The sequence below is a fragment of the Strix uralensis genome, chromosome 4 (genome assembly GCF_047716275.1).
Source record: "Strix uralensis isolate ZFMK-TIS-50842 chromosome 4, bStrUra1, whole genome shotgun sequence".
NCBI lineage: Eukaryota > Metazoa > Chordata > Aves > Strigiformes > Strigidae > Strix > Strix uralensis.
This window is the reverse complement of record NC_133975.1, coordinates 53,230,962-53,253,642: the sequence shown is the minus strand read 5'-3', so window position 1 is coordinate 53,253,642 and position 22,681 is coordinate 53,230,962. Positions and strand designations below refer to the sequence as shown.

Below are 22,681 nucleotides of genomic sequence, written 5' to 3'. Positions count from 1 at the left end.
CCATTTACCTTAGTCTACACTGACCAAAAGGCTGTACTTCAAAAATCTTCCTGCTAGCAACCAGACACATTGACTACCCAAGTACTGTAGATTGGGCTTTGTTTTCCAGGTTGTAGCCCCACTGTGGAATAAACTTTGTGGAATTATGTTCAAAGATGCCCATCACTAGCTAAAATCCACTGTGTGAACAGAACTGCTCCGACAGTGAACTGGACCCCCTCTCTAATTCAAAGCTTGGACTACCCCTCCTCTAACCTTTTCTGACTGAGTTTTTCCAGTGTGCAAATGAATCTTTCATGCATTTCATGCCATTGCCTACATCCCTGCAGCAAGGCACAGAAATCCTCAGATGTTATTATTTGCTAATGCGACATTACTTGTGATGCACTTTGCAAGACAAAGCAGGCTCACACAGTCTCCAATGTCAGAAGCAGAACTTGTAATTTGAAGAAAAAAACCAAATGAAGCAGCAAGAAACACACACCTAGCAGCAGGCCTGGATGGCTGGTCCAGGGATTGCAAGGCAAGCTGGTTGCTGCAGAGCAAAGATGAATAGGAAGATGTATCCATTCCTATATATATTAAGAGTTATCTACAAGGAAAAAGAGATTATGAAACTGTTTAACCGCTGCTGCATGAGTAGGACTGACACTCCCTTTAAAAAGTTAATAAATATTTTAACAAAATTGCATTAATTGACACTGTTCCAGGGAGTGATGTGTGGTTTAATCATGGATATATGCTACTGAACTAGATCCTAAAATATTTATTTTTTTACTTTGTATGTTTACGTCAAATGTGTGCCTCAAGTAATATAACATAGAGCTTAAAATAAACTAACGAGATCTGACATGCACATTCAATGGGAAAATCACACATTTTATCTGTAGTTAATAAATTTAGAGAGCTAAGAGTACCTGAGTGCTAATTCAGAATATGAATAAATTTAGAGTACTGAAATATTCTAGAGCCAAACTGATGCAAAACACCAGTATCGAGGCTTTAAAATATAATCTATTATTTTTAAAAGCAATCAAGTTATAATGCAAAATCAGTAGAGGTGTATACAAACTACACATTGCATCAAAATATTAATGTAAAATGTATGGATCATTATTAAGACACCCCATTAGAATGCATACTTTAAATCAGATTTTTATGAGGTATAAGTTATTATAAAAGTGCGTTTAAAAAAAAACCCGAAACCAAAATGAAGCAAATCCAGCATTTCAGACTAATAGATTTATGACTAGATAAGGTGCAGAAGCAGCATGGATCAGGAAAATGCAGCAAAGATGAGACTAGATCTAGGCTTCAAGGGACACCATGAAGCAGCAAAGACAAGATGGAAGAAATACAAAGAGGCAAAGCAGCAGATAAGTGAACTGGAAGCACACAAAACTGCCAAAGATAATATGCAATAATACACAATAAAAGGTAGCATGGTTAGCACAGAAGAGCAGGGTGTGGCAGTAATAGAGAAGAGATAACTCCAGTAATATCTGCAATAACACTGGAATCACTGGAGAATCAGCAAATGGCCCAGCCATAGCAAAACAATCCTTATTTCTTGCTCTAGCCATGGCTTGGCTCCTAATCTCTCCTTTTCTCTCTTTATCCATCTCTCTTAGATAGAAATGTCAGATAAGTCCATGAAAAAATAAGGGGCTTTATTTCCAGTGGTTTAAGGGAGACACCATTTCCTGTACCATAAACTTTTACTCTCAATATGTTTCTGCTGACTGCAAATATGTTAAAGTTATTAGTTATAGCTACTAAGTTATTAGTTTAAATCCAAATGTTATCAACTTCAATTAACATTTTTTTAAAATCAAACATACCAGTTCCAGTATATTATGCGACATTTTTCTGAACCAATTCTGTACCATATATGAAAATGCTTTTCATATATGACTAAAATTAATTTGAACTCAAATTTCAACAGAAGCCCTTCTGCAATTTATCCCATTCTATCCTTTCCTGTTTACACAAGAAAAATATTCTATCTACTGCTATACTTGAGAAAGAAATGGCCATAATAATTTTCACAGGTATTGAGAAATGGAGAGTAGTAGTATTGGACGTAATGATGAGACTATTTTCTAACAGACATCTCCCACAGGTGCCAGACACACCTTGCCAAATTCCTTAAACCAGTATTTTCCCCCATTTGCTGCTAGCCTAAAGAGTTTCAAAGTCTTTGTGTGTGCTCACAATTTCATGAAAAGCTTTATTTTTCAGAAAAATAGGTTCTATCAAATTAAATTTATTCTGTTTACTGAGATGAAAATGTAAAGTGTTTGAGACCTAATACATATCACTTTTTCTATTACTTCTGCTGTGCATTTCAAAGCAGGAATATGCCATGACAAGAGTATTTATTATTAATTTTTATTGTAACTTACCCTTTGATTAAGGCATTATATCATAACCTTAAAACAGGCAAAAATCTGAGCACTGTAATTTTAAGGCTGAATCATAAAAATCTTTCAACACTGTGAGAGAACTATAAATATTATGAAGTCATCGAAAACTTCATCATCCTTGTCTTTATTACTTGCAAAGAACACAAAAGGTGCAAGGAGGTGGCCCTTACCAATTACACAGAAGTAACTTTTTATCTCTGGAAATCACTTTTAGGATTCTTTTAATTACAGGATACATCTATAACCACTTTATGAGAAACATCTCTCAGCATTGCCATAAATGCAATATTGAGACAAAATGAGATATCACTTCTACTTCTGAAGTTCTTTTGGCAGATAAGAAAATGTAATTGAAAACTTTTACTTTACAAATGATGATTTATGCATAGTAAACTCTGTCATATTTTGAAATACATGAGCTAATTTATCTGGAAACTACAGTACATTATAAACAATGATACAGCATCCAAGTTGAAATCACAGGGATGCTTCTCTTTGTCTTCTCAAACATTTCTATTAGTTTCTTATCTGTCTTAAAAACACCACAACAAACAAAGATTTACTGTACTTTCAGCTGTGTTGTGCTAACAACAGTGGAAAGCAATTTCCACAGTTCAATGTATCATTTTTCCTCTTTAACTAACCACTGTACCCACATGCCTTTTCTGGTCCAACCCAGCCATGAGACTCCCCACCTACTCAAGCTGTTCTCCCTGGTCAGCACCACTCTCCTCTCGTCAGCAGACATCTGAACCTTGACTCTGCTAACGTAACTCTTTCTGACACTTGCCTAGAGATGACTGCATCTTTCTGAAGAATTTGGGAGCCTTCACCAGCTTCATGGATGTTTTCACATTCTTGCCCACTGTAAATCTACTCCCACAGCTGTGGGGGCTGAGGGTGGTAGATATTACATATATATAGGAATACAGATATATAGAGGGTGTTCTCAGTGGAAATCCACAGGCCCTGCGTTTTCATTGAATTCAGTCACCAGTTTCCCAATCAGCTTATGAGTTGCCTAGCTCCTCTAGATCCCGCATACTGTAGAGGGAGGACTAAAGGGATTAAATGTTTGGGTTCTCCCTGCTTTAGTAGAAAGTGACACTGAATACTCTGTGGCCACAGAGGCAAAGGTCATTTGGTTTATCAGGGCCACTTACCCACTGCAGGAAAATACTGCGTACTACTGTCAACAAAATCTCATTCAGCATCATGGTCAATTAAATACAGTCTTTCCACACCCCCACCTCCCCACCCCCCTCAAGAAAACTAAACAAAAAACAAACCAACTTCCTTTCATCTCTGCTATACCCAAATATTCAGCATCTAATAAGAGACATTTTCATATTTTCCTGCTAACAGGCTAGGTTGGAACAGAGATCTTACTGCAAAAGACGACAGTTCTGTCTACTTTAAAACTTGTACCTGCAAAGTTTTCATCAATATGAGGTTCCAGACCTTTCAGATGTACCATAGGGGTTCATCCAACATTCAGCAGCCTACAAGGCAATACAGCCTTCAAGGAGAAGTCCCTCACAAAATGCACAAATTAGAAACAATTTATTGAAAGGTTGGACCAGACGATCTTTGAAATCCAACCTGGGCTGTTCTACTATTCTATGATTCATCATTGTGGGGAGTCATGGTTGGCAAGACATAGCAGGCCATCTAATTATGTCAGTCTTGGCTTATGGTTCTTGAAGATAAAAGCAGTTTATCAAATATTGTGAAATCTGTGTAGATCTACTTCCACGTATTATGGACTAAGATCTGTGTTATAACCTTTTGACGTATCAGCCTTCCCAAGGCTGTGCACTGAGCTCTCAATTCTGGGAACTGAATATTACCCTTCTATCACCCTCAAAAGCTAAACCTAAATGACTCATTTCCTACTACCATCTCTTCATGTCTCCTGTTAAAAGAAGCAGCTCAATTTTTTTAACATCCCTCTCTGCTGTCTACATGGTTTTCCAATTACTATTCATTTTTGACTAGGATACCCAATTTACAGCCAAATTTGGATGGAAATATTTAACTTACTGAATATATAGCTATTATCTCCCTCTTCACATGATAAATTAGCTACAACACTCCCTTCTTTTGGATTGATGGAGGGTTAAATACACTTATAACTTCTTCTTACTACTGGAAAATATATGTTTGTTCCAGTTACAAGTATTTGTGAAATGAAGCAATTTTCATGAGATGATAGCTTTGCTTGAAAACAAACCAACTCTAAAGAGCAAAAGACAATAATTGAAAACTTTAATTCTGAAAGGTACCTATAATTCATTAAGAATCCCCACCTTAAAACAAGTAATTCCAAGTTGAGCTATTTTATCCTATTAATTTCAAGGATGATGAACCGCATTCTTGAAGCAGCACCCACTGAGTGCTCCCTTAAAGGTGAAGAGAAATCCCTAATGGGATTTCCAAAATCACATAGATGCATTACTGCCTGAGTGGTCAATGAAGCATTAAGTCCATTCTTAACTTAAATCATACACCGTTTCTCCTGACATTATTCAAAATGTCAGTTTTGAGGCACTTCAAAGTTCCTAAGCACTTCAGATCTCTGAAGTGAGTTACAAAGCTAATTTGTTCAGCTGAATTCAAACATTTCAGCTCAAAAGCTAAAGCTAAGTGACTAATGAGGAAGCTAATGAGGATAAATATTCACCACAACTTGCCAGCCAGTTCTGCAGATCCATGTTCACTGGGAGGCTTTCACAGCTACTCAAGCAGAAGAAAAAGCCACATAACCATAGTAAAGGTATTTCAGAAGTGGCCCAACCAATCATACTGAAAATTAATTGCAAATATTGATTTTTTTAAAAAAGAGAAGTGATATAATCCCTTGACCTGGTTGACCTGCAGCCAACTGCAAGCAGTTCAAGAAGAAGAAAGGAACCCAAAAATGAAGGAAAAATATCTAATGCATACAAATCAAGTTTCACATGCTACATTAACCTGACCAACATTCAAATCCAAATTCTCTTTCCCACTCTAGTTATTAAAAAACCCACCATGCTATTTCTGCTATTCAAAATGTTTCAGGACAAAAAAATCTCTGTTGTGAAAAAGAAATGAATGTTGTTCTGTATCATTCTTTGCTCTTATGCCCATTTTGAAGGACAGAATAATCACACAGGAGCCTCTGCGGTTAAGCACTTGCCTAGCAGCATCAACAGAAAACAGGAGTTACTGATACAACTCCTAGGGTTTTTTTTTATTATTTTTTGACTGATCTTTCTCAAGTTTCCATTGTCATAACAAGATATTAAAGGAAATTAAAAACACAACTTTGAAAGTGGAAAATATTTCTCCTGTTCTTTGCTGTCAAGACAACTGCATTTTCGACAGTAGACGGGTAAAATGTAACCTCTTATCCCGATGAACAAAAATGAATAAAAACCATGAAACTATGTAATTTAAAGCGCATAAAAAAGATTTGTCTCTTTCTAATGAAAGCAATCAGTCAAAATAGGCAGTTCCCAATCCACTGAAAGCAGTTTTCAGTAAGAACATTCATATCAGTTTTGACAAGAATGGAAATTCTGAGAAAAAGAGAGATGGACTCATCCCTGCCAAAATTGCCAAGAGAAATACTACAGAGCACCAAGGTCCCAAGGGGAATTTCTGCTTGACATCAATGCTTCTTCTCAGGGTCCCATTGCATGCTTCTCTCCTGCCACCCTGCATTTTCCTTTTTTCCCCACTATTCCCAATGCAGGAACAAACCCTCTTCACTCCAGAGTGCTGCACTTACTCAGAGGCTTGAAAGATTTTTTGGGGAGTTCAGATTTCAATCCTCTAGCCATATAAGTGGCACTGCTAAGAGCCATCCAACTTGCATTCTGAAAACCTGATAAACCTGTATCTTACTTATTTGAGTTGAATTTTAACCCAGGCACTTAGCGCTATTATTCTAGACTGGGAAATCTGGACACCCTCTTGTCTTACAGCCTAAAATCAGCCTTCTGTTTTACAACAGGTTGTGCTAAGTTCAAATGCCTGAGCACACTAGAGCTCAGCAGACATGTCTGACTATGCTGCTTCTAAGAAGAAATAGGTGGGATAGTGTGTCTCTGTTGCACTAAGTCTTGGCTTAGTGGGCATGAGTATGGAGTTTGAGTTCTGGGTGATTTTGCTCATAAACCTGATCCTGGCTCTCATGTGTCTTCCTGGTGGATGTCCTGCTCCACAGGTGAATAATTCACAGGGAACAGGTTGCTCATAACACTGCCTGTAGTAGCAGCTCTGCTCTGCATTTATTAATGATCACTAGGAGGAGGACTTGAACCTTGGTCTTCCATATTCCTGTGGCAGCATCTACCAAGCCACTGAATCCATCTCTGGTTTCTTTACTTTGCACTTGTTATGAACACTGAAATACTCACTCATCCAGACAAACAGCCTGGGGTCAGGGCAAGCACCTGAACAGTCCAACACCAAGATTTACATTTACCCCCACCCCCCATCTGATTCAGAGTCCAAAACCTGACAAATTCTCCAGATGATACGCTAATTACTTTGAGCCAGTCTGACTCTCTGCAGTCTCAGGTTTTAAAAGAAAATGTTTTATTCAAAAGCAAAGAAAGGGGATTTTTTTAAACTTTTAAATTTTTTAAAATTCAGGAATACAATTATGGATAGAGGTATTTTTTCCATTTTCCATTAGACTCAAATATGCATTTAGTTTGACCTTTAAGCTAAACAGAAGTTCACTTTCAAGTAAATCACAGTTCTCTACTAACAATAGTTTCACTGTGATAACATGCAAATTCCCAATACTTTCCAGCCCAATTAAATTTCACTGAACTTTCACAAAAGATTTGCAGAAGCTAGCAGAAAGTAAAGAATTAGTTACTGTATCTTCATATATCGCAAAGCACTAAAAAAGAAAGGAAATGCTACTTTTCAAGAGGTTTACAACAGATTTAAGTACTGTGCTGAACTAGAACAGCAGGTCCCAGATCACCAACGTATTTAATTACCTCTTTACCTTTAGTACTAAGTAGCTTATTTCATTTCTAGTGGGCTGCTTTTGTATTTAAAGTTGCTTTAGAGAGAGTATCATGTTAGTACTGTGCCAGGTCCATCTTTTCTATCAACACTAGAGGCAAAGCAGTCAGACACAGCAACATTTATTTTCAACTCACTAGAAAATGTCTCTGTAAATTGCAAATACATCTTTCAGCCACATCATAAATTGCATGTCAGCCTTTAGAAACAGCTGAAACAGATCACAGCTTAAAGTACCAGGTGCTGATATATATACATTTTAAAAATCACATTGCAGAGCTCTACCTTTGATCATGATCACAAAGGGAACAGGTGAACCCATCATTTACCTCAAGTAGCTAACCAAGAAGTAAATACTTTGTCCGCTCTTGGTTATTAAACAGTGTTAGTTAATAAGTGTCAGCAGAACTGCATAACTTCTCTTTTTATCTAATGAAGCAAAAGGGAGTAAGAGATAAAAGATACACAAAAGAAGTGTTAACTTTGTAAGAAGAGATAACAGCTTCCCCAAGATCAAAAATATACACTTGGAATATATGTTGCTTCATGATGCAAACGTAAGAAAAAATTATATATCGGATAACAAAGCAATGCCACTACAGTAATCAACAACCGTTCTCAGATGAAGTGGAAGTAGAAATTATTTTCACTAGAATGTAAACAAAAATTGAAATACAATTTTCCCATCTCTGAACAAATAACACAACTACAGAATGTTCTACATAACCCTTAATAACCTGTGAAATAAAAACCTGCATGTATTGACTCCACAGGGAAGGTCCTGACATTCGCACTGGCAGAAAGAGAGGAACGAGGAACAACACAGCTGTTGGACATTATGGCCAAAGGCCTTCAATCACATTCATATGAAATGCACTACAGATATCCCTTGGATTAAAAAAAGCTAACATTTCCTCCTCAAGGTCATCAAATTAAAATAATTTAGGACAGAGTCATACAATCCTACCAGGCAAATGTGGAGGGCTCGAAGCATCCTGGGTTACCCAGGTGCCCCACTCAAGTTATCTGTTTTCCTGCATGCCCACAGCTCTATCCTTGCTCTGAGGCATGTCTAGGTGCCCTGAATGCAAATAAAGTCTTGACATGGACATCCCGGTGCATGTCATCTCATTCTCCCACAGGGAGGAAACAACAGAAACCATCTTCAGAAGAGAACAGAAACACACAGGAGGTGGGTGTACGCTAACAGGGATATGGATACAGAGCAAAATGCACCATGATCTCCAAATGTCCACACGTGGTAAGAAAACCAGTGTGAGAACAGGAAGAAAGTCCTCTGAACTTCAAAAGCTGTAGAACAGAGCCTTTGAGGATGAGCCCATTCTGAATTACAAGGAGCACAAGGAAAAAACATGAAAATCACTATTTCTGCAGTGCTGTTTTCTACACCACTAAGATATAAGACAGTACTCCTCTGAGCTATCAACTCCCTTTTGTTCATTTGTTTGTTGGATGGTTATTCACAGGAATGGCAGCTTTTATTTCAACAGTATAGATAAAAGTATTGCACTGAAATTTAAATGTCAAAGAATACATACTCAAATGTCAAATACCAACAGACAAATGCCAACAGAGAAATGTCAGAAATACACCCGTGTCTCCCACTGAATACAACTATATCTGCACAAACGCAAGCCATAGCATGTTGTGTAAAAGCAAGTTTTTCTGCAGTTCCTTTGGGATGGTAACAACACTGGTGTCAATAAAATCAGTATCTGGCAACAATCTGATTGTATTAGTCCAAGTACCTGACTCTGGCAATACATATAGCCTAAGCAATCCACAGTCTGCAAGGTGATGGATAGCATTTACAGACATAAGGGTACAAAATTTGTATTTCAGGCAAATCCCACTCCTCAGTTCGCTAAGTCATCTCTAGGTGAAGGACCCCAACACAATGAACTTCCACATGAATGCTCCCACTGCTTTCCAGGTATGACAGTAGCCCATGAAAGCTGAAGGAGAGGACTTGCAAACAGTTTCTAGTTTCTGCTAGATACATGGCTTAATTTGACCAATCAAAACAAACATAAACATGAATTCTCAGTGTTTGCTAAACTGTTTGCCTCTTCGAGCACTAGGAATATTAACCTATGAACTTTTCAGAAGTAACCAAATGACTCTGGAACCCAAACAGAACTGACTTCAAGCAGAATTTGGACTCTTGAGGAATTCGAGTGCATTTTAAAATTTCACTTGCTTTAATTAAAACCAATTGATTGTTCCTTGGAAAAAACAAAAGAAATTCTTTACACACTTGACTTGGTGTCAACTTCTGGTCCCAACGACTTCAATGGGCCTTTTGTCATTATTTCACCCTTCATTATCTCCTATAAAAGTACTTAGAAACACGTTAAGTAGGGAAGATGCATTTGTTTAGAAATTTCAGTCAGTCTGCTAATTGCAGCTGCTTCCACTAGAGCTGAGAAATAAAAATGGTGACGTAGTTCTGTAGTCAGACCACTAAATACATGAAAATCTGAAGTGCACTTTAATTAGTGTAGCTAACAAGAATATATCTGACTCCTGTAATTATTGTGATTTGCTTCCAACATTAGTGGCTCATACACTCTAAAGTAAAACTGAATCAAAGATAAAATATGTGAACTTTTGTGAAAAGAGTAAAACCAACATGTGGCATTTTCCCCTTAAAAAATTTCTTTGATGTAAATGTTTTAGGATCCCCAGCTTGTTTTTTAACTTTGTGACATTGATTATAAATACCATATTTATTTTAAATCCTTTTACTATTCAATTTGGTGTAAAAAAATTACAATATTTCATAAGAATTTTTTTGGTTTTTTAAAGACATTTCCACAAACAACTATCACATTCTCACAATAAATACAGAAATTTCCTTCTAAAGAAAATGCCTTTCTCTACACCAGGACTCTTTCTAAAGCTTTCTCTGGATCACTGAATGCTGTTTAGAAAAAAAATTGGAACAGATTAGATCTGTTCTGCTCTGGACAATTCCTTCTTTTTAACCAGCTGAAATGCATCACAAAACTTTAACAATAGACATTTATAGTGCAACCTTCAATGGAAAATTTTCTTATAATCTCTATATTTAATTTTAAATGTTCATCTTGGCAAACATTAAAAAATACAGCTCTTGTGACAAGGTTTCATGGTCTAATTATATTCTGTGCAAAACTGTTCTCTTTGACAAACTTCACATCTATTTCCTTTCAAAGACAATGAATGTCTCTGCCTTGAAATATGATAAAGAGCAACAAGAAAGGTTCAAAAAGCCTGTTGGTACTATCTCATTGCTTTGCACAACTGTACTATAGTTTAAATTTGAACTATAAAACTAAATTATACCATTGGAAAAGTTGGAAAGGTTAGAAAGTCTTTTTGTACTTCTATATTTGCAAGACCTTTCTGTGGGTCTCTCTTTCTCTTCCATGTTTTTGTGAAATGGAAGAGCACAATTTAATGTTTCACTCAAGCATTCACCCAGACAGGCCTGAAGTTGTAAAACAACCAAAGTCAACCAATTAAATTAAATGAAGACATACAGATTTGTCTTAGGAAGGACTACCTGGTTGCTCTAAATAACGAATAGCTCCTTGGTGCACATCATGAAAAATAAGTCAAAATATGTTGAAACAGACTGAATTTGTAGGTGAGGAAATAAGGACTCATCCAACATTCTGGTCATCTAAAGACTTTGCGAAGTGCACCTCCAAATATCAACAAGATCAAATTCCTTTTAGTTTCCAAAGCATCTATCAGGAACTCTGCTCAAGGTGAAGTAACTATAGGCATGTGTGTACATTAAGGTACAGACAAAGATGAAACAGCAGGAATGGAATAACAATTCCAATGAACAGTGGAGGAGAAATTTCAGGAATTTAGAGACGCTTTTAACTTCTTATTTATCTCTCCCTTCTTTCAGAGTACTTATCTGTTACTGCAGAAGGTATGCAAATGATGTACTTCATCATATAGTGACACTGATACATGGAACCAGTTTACATATATTAAGATAACTTTCTCTGTCATTTGCTTTCAATCACTTCAGGTTCCTCACATATAAAAACCACCGTGATGTGATACACTAAATAAAGAGATCTTGGTATTATCTTTCAGGAGGTCTGTCTCTGAAGGAGAATTGCTCCTGGAAAAGCCTATTAGTCTTTTATTTTCCCAAGAGGTACCATATGATTTTTGCTACTTTTGCCATCCTGATGGGCAGTTGTGCAAATTTAAGGATATGCATTGCAAATAGACACCTGCTTCCAACATTCCTTATACAGGACTTAGATTTATTTTTACAGATTAGCAAAACTGAAATACGAAGAAAAAGTAATTTTGCTGGAGATCTACGCCTTTTCCTCAAACAACTGAAGTCCAAGTATTTGGACTGCGTGGGGCAGCTGAATACCTAACATTATGCTTATTCTGTAAAAGTTAATTTCTACTAAAACATTGAGTACTTATTTCATGAAGACAAGAAATTTTGTCTATGTTACAACAGATTTTCTCTTTCTGTACTTATGAATTTTAATCATCTAACAGTTGCAGCATCCCACTTCGACCACAAGTATCAAATGCCAATCTCGGTGCTCTAAGCGTTATTCAATGTAAAGTTTGCTATTTTGGAAAGGGTTTGCAAGAGTTTCAAAACAACTGCTTTCACTGGTCTTTTGGGAGAGCTGACCAGCAGCTTAACACATTCTGTATTACAAACACCACCGTTATCAACACAAACTACTGCAAGGCCTCTTTGCAATAATAAAATAGATGGGTATCTAGAAGTTCAAGAGTTTTCCCCCATTCCAGCATGTTAGCTGCCATCAAACACTTTTCTATTAACATGGAATACAAGAAAGGTTTTTAAAAAATCAGTAAAAAAAATCTCTTGTTTGAATATATGTAGCCTCACCTTGCGAATCCCTCTGCCAAGATCTTCTCCATAATTTGTTCCCAAAATTTCAAAATGCACATTGGGATTCCCCCCATTTTCTGCAAATTCCAGTTCTCCAGTCAAGCCATTCACTCCACCCTATTGGAAAAAAAGAATAATGAAGTGAAAACTCAGAAGTAGACAATAATAACAACCTTTAGTTTCTCCAAGGGATTTGTACATTAACTATGCACAATACAGACACAACTACAAGAATTCAGACAGTTTTCCAAAGACCGCCTTTCCCTAAAAATTCTGAAGCCTAAGTTGTTCTTCACAGAAGAATCAAACTCAGCAATGCTAAGCAGATGCAATACAAGCAGTAGTCTTACTCTTAGTGTATTTGCACTCCAATTTGACCCATCAGTGTATATGTATAGACATTCTAGCCTTATTAAAAAAAAAAAAGTTTTGTGACTAATTTTAGTGGAAGCAAAACTAAAGAAAAATATATAAACAAAACTGCACAAAAATTAGTTGTGTTTGTTTATTTTTGCTTTCTGCCCCTAAATGTTTCACCCAAAAGAGATTCCCACATAAGATCAGGTTGAGTTTTGGATAAAGTTGGGTGTTTATTGGCCCAACATAAGTGATATGCACAAATGGTGAGGGGCTAGTCTAGCTGAATATAGTCATTTTCCTGTTTTCCTCCACAACTCTACTACTAAGAATGCATGAGATGAGCAACAGTGCAGCATATTTTCAAACTTGCTTTTACTTTTTACATTTTGTCAAAAGGGGTTAAAATACCAAAGATGAAACAGTGAATATTTACGATAAAGAATCAGAGTTGAAAAGGCAATACATGCCACAGCAATACTCAAAATAAATTCCAGGGCTAATTCAACACGACACACATTTCATCTTTGTGTAAGAACTGTGACAACCTGAACTGTAAAAGCAACAGAGCCACGTGAAATGCCTACAGTGAAAACCTTTAGCCTTAAAAAATTTCTTCAGTTTTCAAATTCAGAGAAAATTAGATGTTTAACCCACTCCCTGAAAAAAACTTTAACAATATTTTAAGTATGTATAAGAAAAAAATCTGACTCTGGTGTAAAACCACATGAAATGCATAGCTTTTCTTCAATACATAATGCAAAAGCTTTGCAGTTGTGATTCTTCTTTCAGTTAAGAGCTTTATTATTTGAACTGAAAAAAAAGGAAAATAAACTCTTGCAATATAAACTACCTAGCTAAGCACATAAGCCTTGCTGAATCATGATTTTAGAAGTTCTATTCTCACATCTTCAGTTTGGAGAAAATCCAGGAAGGAGTACAAAATTTGCATCTCCATTGCAGATTAGTATGAACTAAGAAAATGTTGTCATCCTTTTATAAAACATGAATATGATTATAATAAAAATAAGGAAGTTGACCATTGCGATAATACATTTAAAACTTAATAGAGACTACTATTGTCACATAAATATTTTATGAAGTTCCATTTTCAGTTAAAAACAAGACAATCTTTGTGTGTGTATATATATTTAATATTTTTAAACTCTTTTCTACAATATTTACTTTTTGGATGAGATACTAGAATAAATATTTTTAAAAAAGGAAAAAACAATGGCCTGATTAAGGGTACATCTGCAGAGTCTTTTGCAGGAAGATTCCAGGTCATTTCGCCATCGGTGAGAGCCAGCCAAGCAATTTTGATGCATGTTGCTATGGTTAGCATGACACTGAGGTTACTTATTAGCTTGAGTACAATCCTGTAATAATCACACTATCATGGCTTTTAGATTGGGGTTAGCACACCTCTGGCTGGTTCAGAGTAAAGACAGAGTGAGCTTGTGTTTACCTGAAAAATCATTTGAACATATCCTTCGGTAAATAACTGAGATTCACAAATATGAACCTCTTCTGCTAACTTATATTTGACTACAACCTATTCACGAACCAGAAATAAAAACCTGTTCCACATACCTTTTTTCTTATATGGTCTCATCTGGCTTTTTGATTAATCATGCTAGAATTTCATGGTACATGTGATGTAGAAATGCCTGCAAAGCAGCACAGATCTGCAAGGCTTGGGATCCCCATCTGATCCCCAAAAGCGTCCATCTGGCCGACTTGCCCTCCCTGACTGCATACAGCTGTTTCTAGTTCTGCACCACTCTGACCCCTTACCATATTTTATTATATTATACTCCTGTTATATTACATTCCTGTATTACTTCCTAAAACTCCCCCCCAATGTGAATTAGCCCTGTGAGTGTGAGGTAGGTTAAGTATGAAAATTAATTAAACTGTTAAAGACCTCCTGAGCTGCACCATGATTTCAAGTGAGCCACAAGCAAGGTCTGGAAAAAGGAAGGGAAAACTCTGGAACAAAATGATGAAAGAAAGGAAATAGTCAACAAAAAATATTAAAATCTGTGGACACAGATGCTTTGTACAGCAGAAAGTGTTTTCCTTTTTTCTCATTTTGTGACAAAGTAGTTTTAAATTGGGAACTTTCAATACAGAAAATGAAAGTGACTTTGTTATCCAGATTGAGTGCTCCAAATAATTTACAGGAAATGAAGATAGAATCATGTCTAAAGTGCAAATGATTTCTTGAGACTTGAGACAGCAATTTAAAATTTTAAAATTTTATTCCACTGTTTTATTTTATTTTATTCCATTGTTTTTTATAACCTTACTCCTATTTGATCAAATATGATACAAAAAAAAATATAATTTGAAGAAGTATTTCACCTCCATTACATTTGAAGTAATGAAATCTACTTTTTAAGAAAACACAGGATTCTTTGGAAATACATGGCCCCTAATATATAGCACAGGTTAACAGACTTACCTAACATATTTTGGCATTGAATCTCTACCCAAAACCATTGTGTAAGCTTATTTATCTTGATTTTTAAATGGCTGCAACTGTTGGGGCAAGATACAAACTATAAGTCTGTTAGTTATTTTTGTTTGTCTCAAATCCAGCAGTAACCATAACAACAATTTTTGTCATTCATCTATTTTGACAATTTTATCATGCTTTGAAATTTCCTCATGTAAGAGTGCCTTTGATTAGAGCTTTCTTTCCTAGACTGTGTACATCTGCAAACAGTGTAATAAGAGCTCTGATTAGATGGGAATGCTCCTGGGTTGGAAAGGGCAGAGGCAGAAAAACAAAACAGTGAAGAACCGCCCATGTAATACCAACAACAATACTAAATCTGATAGGAAACTTCTTGGAGGTCCTGATGCTTCCTCCCTACCTGGGACCTACCTTGCTGGACCTGCAGGCCAGGCAATCATGTTATTGCTCTCTACTAGTCCTTATTGTCCCACACAGCCTTTTTACAAGGCTTACATGAGCCTGTTTTATTGCTTAGGGCTGATGGAGTGGGACAGCATACTGCCTAGGAAGAGTCTCTGGACACTGCTCCAATTTTTCTGCATAGTTTTTCACAATGTGGATCCCTTTAAAACAGTTACTTGATTTATGGCACGTGTTTTATCCCTCTGCTAATGCATAGTGGAAGGAGATCACAGAGGAAATGGCCATCTGTATGATAGCTACTGATCCAGTAACTTCCTGATAAGATTTTTCCAAGTTATTTTAGCGTTAATAATGATAATGGCTAAGAGGCAAAGAAATTTTTCATTTCATTTAACTTACAGAAACAATGCTATCTGGGGAAAAACGAAGACACATTTATTATCTAGTCTCTCAAATTCCTCTATGGTTGAGCTCCAACCATGCAATTTCCTGACACATTTAAAACTGAAGAGTGAAATGTCAGTTGTTAGGACAAAAATGTTTTACTTACGTTTCTGATCACTGCTCTGGGCTTTGCAGAGCTGTTATAAAGCTTGGCAATATAGTTAAAGCCTACTTGGGTCCTGTCTAGACTGGCAAGATAAACTACAGTTTATATATACTTAGGCACTACTATACTGTAAGTCCCTGAAGAAAGCACTATTTACCTAGCAGTCAGGACCTCACTTGGGAATGTCAGTTTGCCAATCATCAGTTATAAAATATTGTACTTGCTCTCACAGTTCCTGTTCAAACTTCCTCTTTTTTCAAAATATGATTATGCTCAGACAGTAGCTATTTTGTAATCAAAGAAAAAACTGTGGCTACAGGCAGAAAAAAATGCTATAAGCATTAAATATGAGTTTCACATTTTATTCTTAAAAAAATAGGATATTGAAAATTTGTTGAGTTTTTAACTTGACACACATTTTTAGCTGCTAGTGAAGACAGTCTAATCTACTACCTGAAAAACAACTTGGCATCTTTTTCGCACATCACCACAGAACATCACTGACGTTTCTGAGACCAGAACTAGTTGACATTTCCACCTACGATTCATGAAACAGCATGAGGTACAGCTCATTTTCCACAAAGGAATAGGCTCTATGTTGCTGCTAGCACGAAAAATTTGTTCTTTGTCAGTAAGCTAAACAAATGTGACTGGGAAGAGATCAGGTAAGCTGAGAAAAGATATATGCAATAACTTGATGTCATTTTTCTGGGTTGATCCTCCATATAATCCTACTTAGATTTATTCTCAGGCTATTCAGGAAGATTAATTTTTCCAACAGTAGAATTATTTTCTAGCAATAGTTATTTCTCTCACTGTGAAATAGCTTTACTGAGAAATAAACAAGTGAGCATGTGGTTTGGGGACAGTTCCTATTACAGAAGTGAATTTGGAACTAATTGCTAGAGCTGGCCAAATTCATTAAAAAGATTGTGTTTCCTGATTAATTTAACTATTCAGTTCCAGAATGGGTAGAAACAGATATTAGATTTTAATAATTGTAGTGAGCTTAAAATGTTTTTTTAGGCTTTGCCCAATCATCTGGAGTTGTTTGTAGAAATAGCGATGCAGGAATCAAATGTTCATCAGTGAAAAGTAACGAATATAGGGAATGATTCAGACAGCTATTTTGCCATTTCAAGAAACGTTTAAAACTAATTCCCCCTTGTCCTCTACTCTTCCCTATTAGCTCATTAATCATAAAGAAATTAGTTTATTTGCTGTCATAGTTCTCATATTTTTAACAAGTGCTGCTGCAGGTGGAACATCAGCATCCCTTTCTCTTACCTTCTTCAGTGTGTATCTTTATAGAGATTTCCCATCTTTCTTCTTATTTTCCCCTCCAGAAATCAAAGAGAGATTCTCTCTGCAGCTAAAACACTGCCAGATATCCCTGTTTCTGGATCTCTGATTCTAGAAGCTATTCTTCTAAAAAAGCTTCCTCTAGAACTGTTTTTTCCTGCTTTTTTAGCAGCAAGAGCTCAGTTGTGCAACATCACTTCCCCTGTGCTGTTGCCAGGAGAACAGCTACTTCCCTTGCTAGTCCTTTTCTAAGGCAAGCAGGCTGGAATTAGACATCTCTTCCTTAACTCTTTCCCCACCACCACCATACTCGGCTACAATGCAACACCCATTGAAACTACATTGAGGTGAGGGACAAACTGGGACAAGATGGTGGTTCCGGCTCTGTGATACAGGTTGTTATGAAGGTAGAGTTAAAGTTGTGCAGAAGATAGAAGTTCTTTTTCCAGGAGCATTTAAGAAGTCACAGAATGTATCTTCACCCTGAACTACAACGAAATCTTCTTATGATATTCCATTATACACTATGTCTTTGGAACAGTGCTGATTTCAAAATCAAAATGCAGAACCTTTTATTCAGAAACTATTTAAATACCACATGGTAACTTCTTCATGTTTTGTTTCAAAATTAAGGAAAACCTGTATGTTTTTGAGAAAAACTTTTTATTTGAGTTGGTTTTAGAGGATGTTCCAAGATGACAGGAGAGAAAATGTGTTTAAAGAAAAAAACCAAGATGGAAATGGAAACATTCTCAGAAAGAGAGATGAAGTGGTTTTTATTTTTCCTTTCACTACTTTTTAATTTGATTGTTTGCTGATACCTCATCAGATATTCATCAATGTCAACTTTTTAATTTCAAAAGTACACAGTTGTGATCCTGGAGTTCTACACAAATGCTTTAGTGAAACAAAAGGGAAAGTAAATCATAAAACTAAGGCAGAATTCCTCTTTCTTGTGCAATCCCATCTTTCAGCTGCAATCTTTAGCTTTCCTCTGCCTAGGGACTGAAATGGTACAGACATACACACAAACAGGAAATTTTTGTATATCATTTTGGATTAAATTTTGACTTTCAATTTTAACATGTTACTTCTAGAAATTAATCTCTGTCAGCACAATGCAGTACAAGGAGTATTTGGATTATTCAATTTACACCAATAAAATTATTTCTTATCAAAGCCATCTCATTAAAACAGCAGAGAAACCCAAAAGCAACAGGATGCAAGCCTGGTTAGCTGCACATGTCAGAAATTTCCTTGGCATTTGATTCATTTTTTAGCAAGCTAACCACAACCCTGGAATTTCCACTTGCTCCTGCCTTCTTGAATGCTTTTGTATTTCTCCAGGCCATTTCTCTTCATGTTTCGGGGTTAAGAGCCACATAAACTTATCTTCAACACAGTGCAGCTCTTATCTGAAAGGTCACAGGAGTTTCTTTTATTAATCACATTATTTTAGGAGGTGAGAATTGAAAAAAGGTACACTGGGTAGCTAGGGTGATGTGGCAAAGAATGGAATAAACTCTGCTTGAGATGCAAAGAGATGAGATGGTAGTAAGAAACAGCATAAAAGATGTTTATGTAGAACAGGATCAGTCTCCCATTCACAAACAACACAAGCAAGCAAATGGTAATAATGCAAAAAGTCAGCAGCCCTTTCCATGGTGAAGTACTAAATTTAGAGATGTTAGTAGGGCTACCAGACTTTGCCTGAAACTCCAGCTCAGATAGTAAATTCTAATTCTAAAGTGGAAATGGGTATTTCGACTTTTCTGTCTCAGGCATCCTATTTGGATTTGAGTAAATAGAAATAGCTGTTAGTGTATTAATGAAAAAGTGTGCAATAGTATTTACAAAATGCAAGTTGAGAAGAAAAGTTCCAGAACCAGCCTTGCCTGAAACATAGCTTAAAATACATAGGCCTGCCAAATGTGATTTTGAAATTGCTCTGATAGGTTAACAGCAATACAGTTTAGAGTCCCTTAAAGCCATATCCTGCTCCTGAAATAAGAAATGTGTCCTGGATTATCCTTGCCATTTCATGACTTCAAACTATTAGAGTGGCAACTGGGGACAGCCACCAAAAAAAGCCTTGAGCTGTTATATTTTGGAGCTAATGCAGATTGACCTGGGACTGGGGAAAAAATAAGCAGTGTTCAAAGGAGCCTTACATTTTGCCTGCATCATCATTGTTTCTGGTGTAGGTAAATACCTAATGCAGAACAGCAATTTCTTGAAACAACATTATATTTTAAATTATTTTTTATGTCCTTTTAATGAAAGTCATAAATAAAGTACTATTTTTTTTTTTTAACTGGCCTGGGTTTTTTTGTATTTACAATGTAGACACTGCCAGCACTTTAAATGTAAGTATACATTACCAGGAAGTACGTGCAGACAAATGAGAAGACAGTTTTATGAAAGACATCAATAACATAAGGAGACTGAACTGAATAACTTACAGGGAAGGGTAAACTACCAACCTATGCATATTTTGACTAAATACTGACCCAGAAGGTTGTGATAATTGTCTCTAAGTGTGTGGAAGCTGCAAACATCATGAAGAAATGGAATAACTAAGAAAAAATATCTTTAAAGACTGAAGAATAGGAAAAGCATCTTGGGCATGAGAATGGTTAAGGTATGAAATAATAATCACAGGGAAGCAGCGAGAGCTTAACATTGGATAAAGCACTGTAGAGACTATTATAGGGAACAGTTCTGCAATGGCAGGATATAGACTAGATGAGTTTTCCTCCCTCTCATTTCTATTATTTCACTATATTAATGTCAATAGCACCGCGACAGCAAATTCCACAGAACACTACCCAAGTGTAATTCTGCAACATTTTTTTTTTTCTTTTACAAATCAAATAGTAAATTCATCTGCTTTACCTCCTAACCTGTGACACTTTTTCAATAGGATGTAATTCATACTTGACAATTCTACTTTGGTAAACAATTTGGTAAACAAACTCATTGACTTAATTACAAATATGCTCATTATGACATGGAAAAAACCCCAAACCAGTTAAAGACTATTTTCATTCAAAAACTGTACATATATCAAAACTATTGCTTTGAAAAGACACTTCTGGTACTGGCAAGAATAGTACACACCTCTGAAGGAAATACCGCCTAATGTAAACATTACAGAAACCAAAGATGAGGAAATACAGGGAAAAGGTACCTTCTTGATGGTTTCCAACATAGATCGTCCTCCTTGCCAGGGTTTAGAGTTTTTCCTGATGCAGGTGAGGCTGGCCATGCTGTGCCACTTCCTGTCCTCCAGCTTCTTATGAAAGGCATTTGCCAATAGGAGGACAGTGTCATATATATACAGGTTTGAAATCTGCAAAGACATTAAAAGGGGAGTATTAGCATCATTAGTTGTGGTCTCATGCCAGCAGCCAGAATTTATCATTTATTTTGCCTCACCCATAATCCTCTGGTAATTTAACAATTTATTTGTTATTAAGAAGAAACCTGTAACAGTCAAAAATTCATATCTTTGGCTCTGGTAAAAACTGCAGCTAGGGACTGTCACACTACAAGTTATTTGTAGCATCAAACTACACACGTGAAGTACAGGCAACACAATCACTGGCACAGCTCCACTTGCAGGATTTAAAGCTCAACTTGTCAACGTAAACAGACTTTCTTTTATTTTTAACCAGTTGCCTGCAACTTTCAATTTTTCAGTCTCCAGATATTTGGACACCATCAAATTCTCTTCAAGATTGTTTTGTTCTTTTGAAAAACAGAAACTCTGAAAATTTAAAGTAAATCATTTCACTGTGTTTTTTGTTCATGATTTTTGCAGTCAATTCTGACTGAGGCAATTTCTGGAATTAAATATCACCTGATGAACTCTTTATCAATGTGCAGTTGCATGTCTATTCTGCAATGTATAGTGTTTCCTGTCAGAGTACTTGGCAATGGCTGTTAATTCCTTGCAGGATGAAACTCTTACTGAGTAAATGTGTATATGTTTCACGGTGAGCACAGTTACATGCATACGGTGTGAGGAAGTTCCAGTTTGGCATCAAAGAGAGAACAGTTGAACTCAAGAAAAGAAATTACTTGGGTGCCAGTTCCACTTACCCATGTATGATTTCTAGATATTTCAAATGCACACAGTACAAAGTCAGATGTGAAAGATACAATTCAATGTAAAAGAACAGAAGCTCGAAATTCCTGAACACTTATGAAACGAGTGATTTACAATGTAGCTTTATTTCAGTCATTTCTGTCCTCAAATGGCAGGAACATTTAAGTTACTAACAGTATCATAAAGAGGAACCTCAGCTCTCCTGAACAGAGATTCTCGGGAAGAGAAATGATGTTCAGAAATGAGAAGGACCTTTGGGAATATTATTTTTAGATAACCTATTTGTCATTTGAAGCCATGGGACCTGAAGTTACTAAGTGAAACTCAAGTTTCCTCAGCTGCACTATGAAGAGGGCTGTAGAGCATTCCCAGTGCCTGAAAACAAATTAGCCAGCAGCAATTTGCTAACTGAGGCAAGGTAGCTGGTTTTTTTTCTCCAACAGTCACAGACAAGCCAAAAGACATTTCCTAGATTTGTGGAATATGTTGACTGCTCTGTGTAAAGGTTTCTCCATACAGATGGTCTGCTCAAAACCTTAAAAAAAGAAGTAAGCTTACAACAGGAAAGCATGCCAACTTTGTGAAGAATGCCCTTATTCTGCCTCTTAAAAATATCCAAAGACTGGGAAAGTCCTGCAGCTATTGGGAGGAGGTATATGCCAAGGAACCACAATAATGCTCAACATCTGAGACACTGATTGGCAAATCCACATATCATCTTATAAAAAAAAAAAAAAAAAAAAAAAAAAAGAAGAAGAAAGAAAAAAGAATAGCCCCTCTTTCTGTCTAATTACTCCTTTCCATATAACCTATTTTTTATGTTTTTATTTTCTATGTAAATTCCATCTTTATGCTGGCTTTCCCTGTGTCATCTGCAATCTGCTCTGTACAGTTCTCACAGAAAGGTTTTGTGACAGACTTCTTCCCTGCCTAGCATCCAGGAAAGAGGTTGTCTTTCTCCTTACCTTGCCAGAATTCCCTGGGGCATTTTGCCTTCCACATTTTATTGAAGGAGATCTAATGGTCTGCTGCTTTCCCTCCTGATAAACTCCTGGGATCCTCTATTGCCTTTGCAACTCTACATTGTTAGTTCCACAAACAC

At 36.4% G+C, this 22,681-nt stretch overlaps 1 protein-coding gene across 2 annotated transcripts in view; it reads right to left on the bottom strand.

The window, feature by feature from the left end:
• GRID2 (glutamate ionotropic receptor delta type subunit 2) overlaps nucleotides 1-22,681 on the bottom strand; it is a 756,499-nt gene that overhangs the window by 207,676 nt on the left and 526,142 nt on the right. For both annotated transcript variants that reach the window (XM_074866754.1, XM_074866755.1), the window contains exons 7-8: nucleotides 20,659-20,820; nucleotides 12,370-12,489 (exon numbers count right to left, since the gene is read on the bottom strand). In XM_074866754.1, the coding sequence (XP_074722855.1) occupies nucleotides 12,370-12,489; nucleotides 20,659-20,820 (282 nt within the window). The remainder of the gene's footprint in view (nucleotides 1-12,369; nucleotides 12,490-20,658; nucleotides 20,821-22,681) is intronic.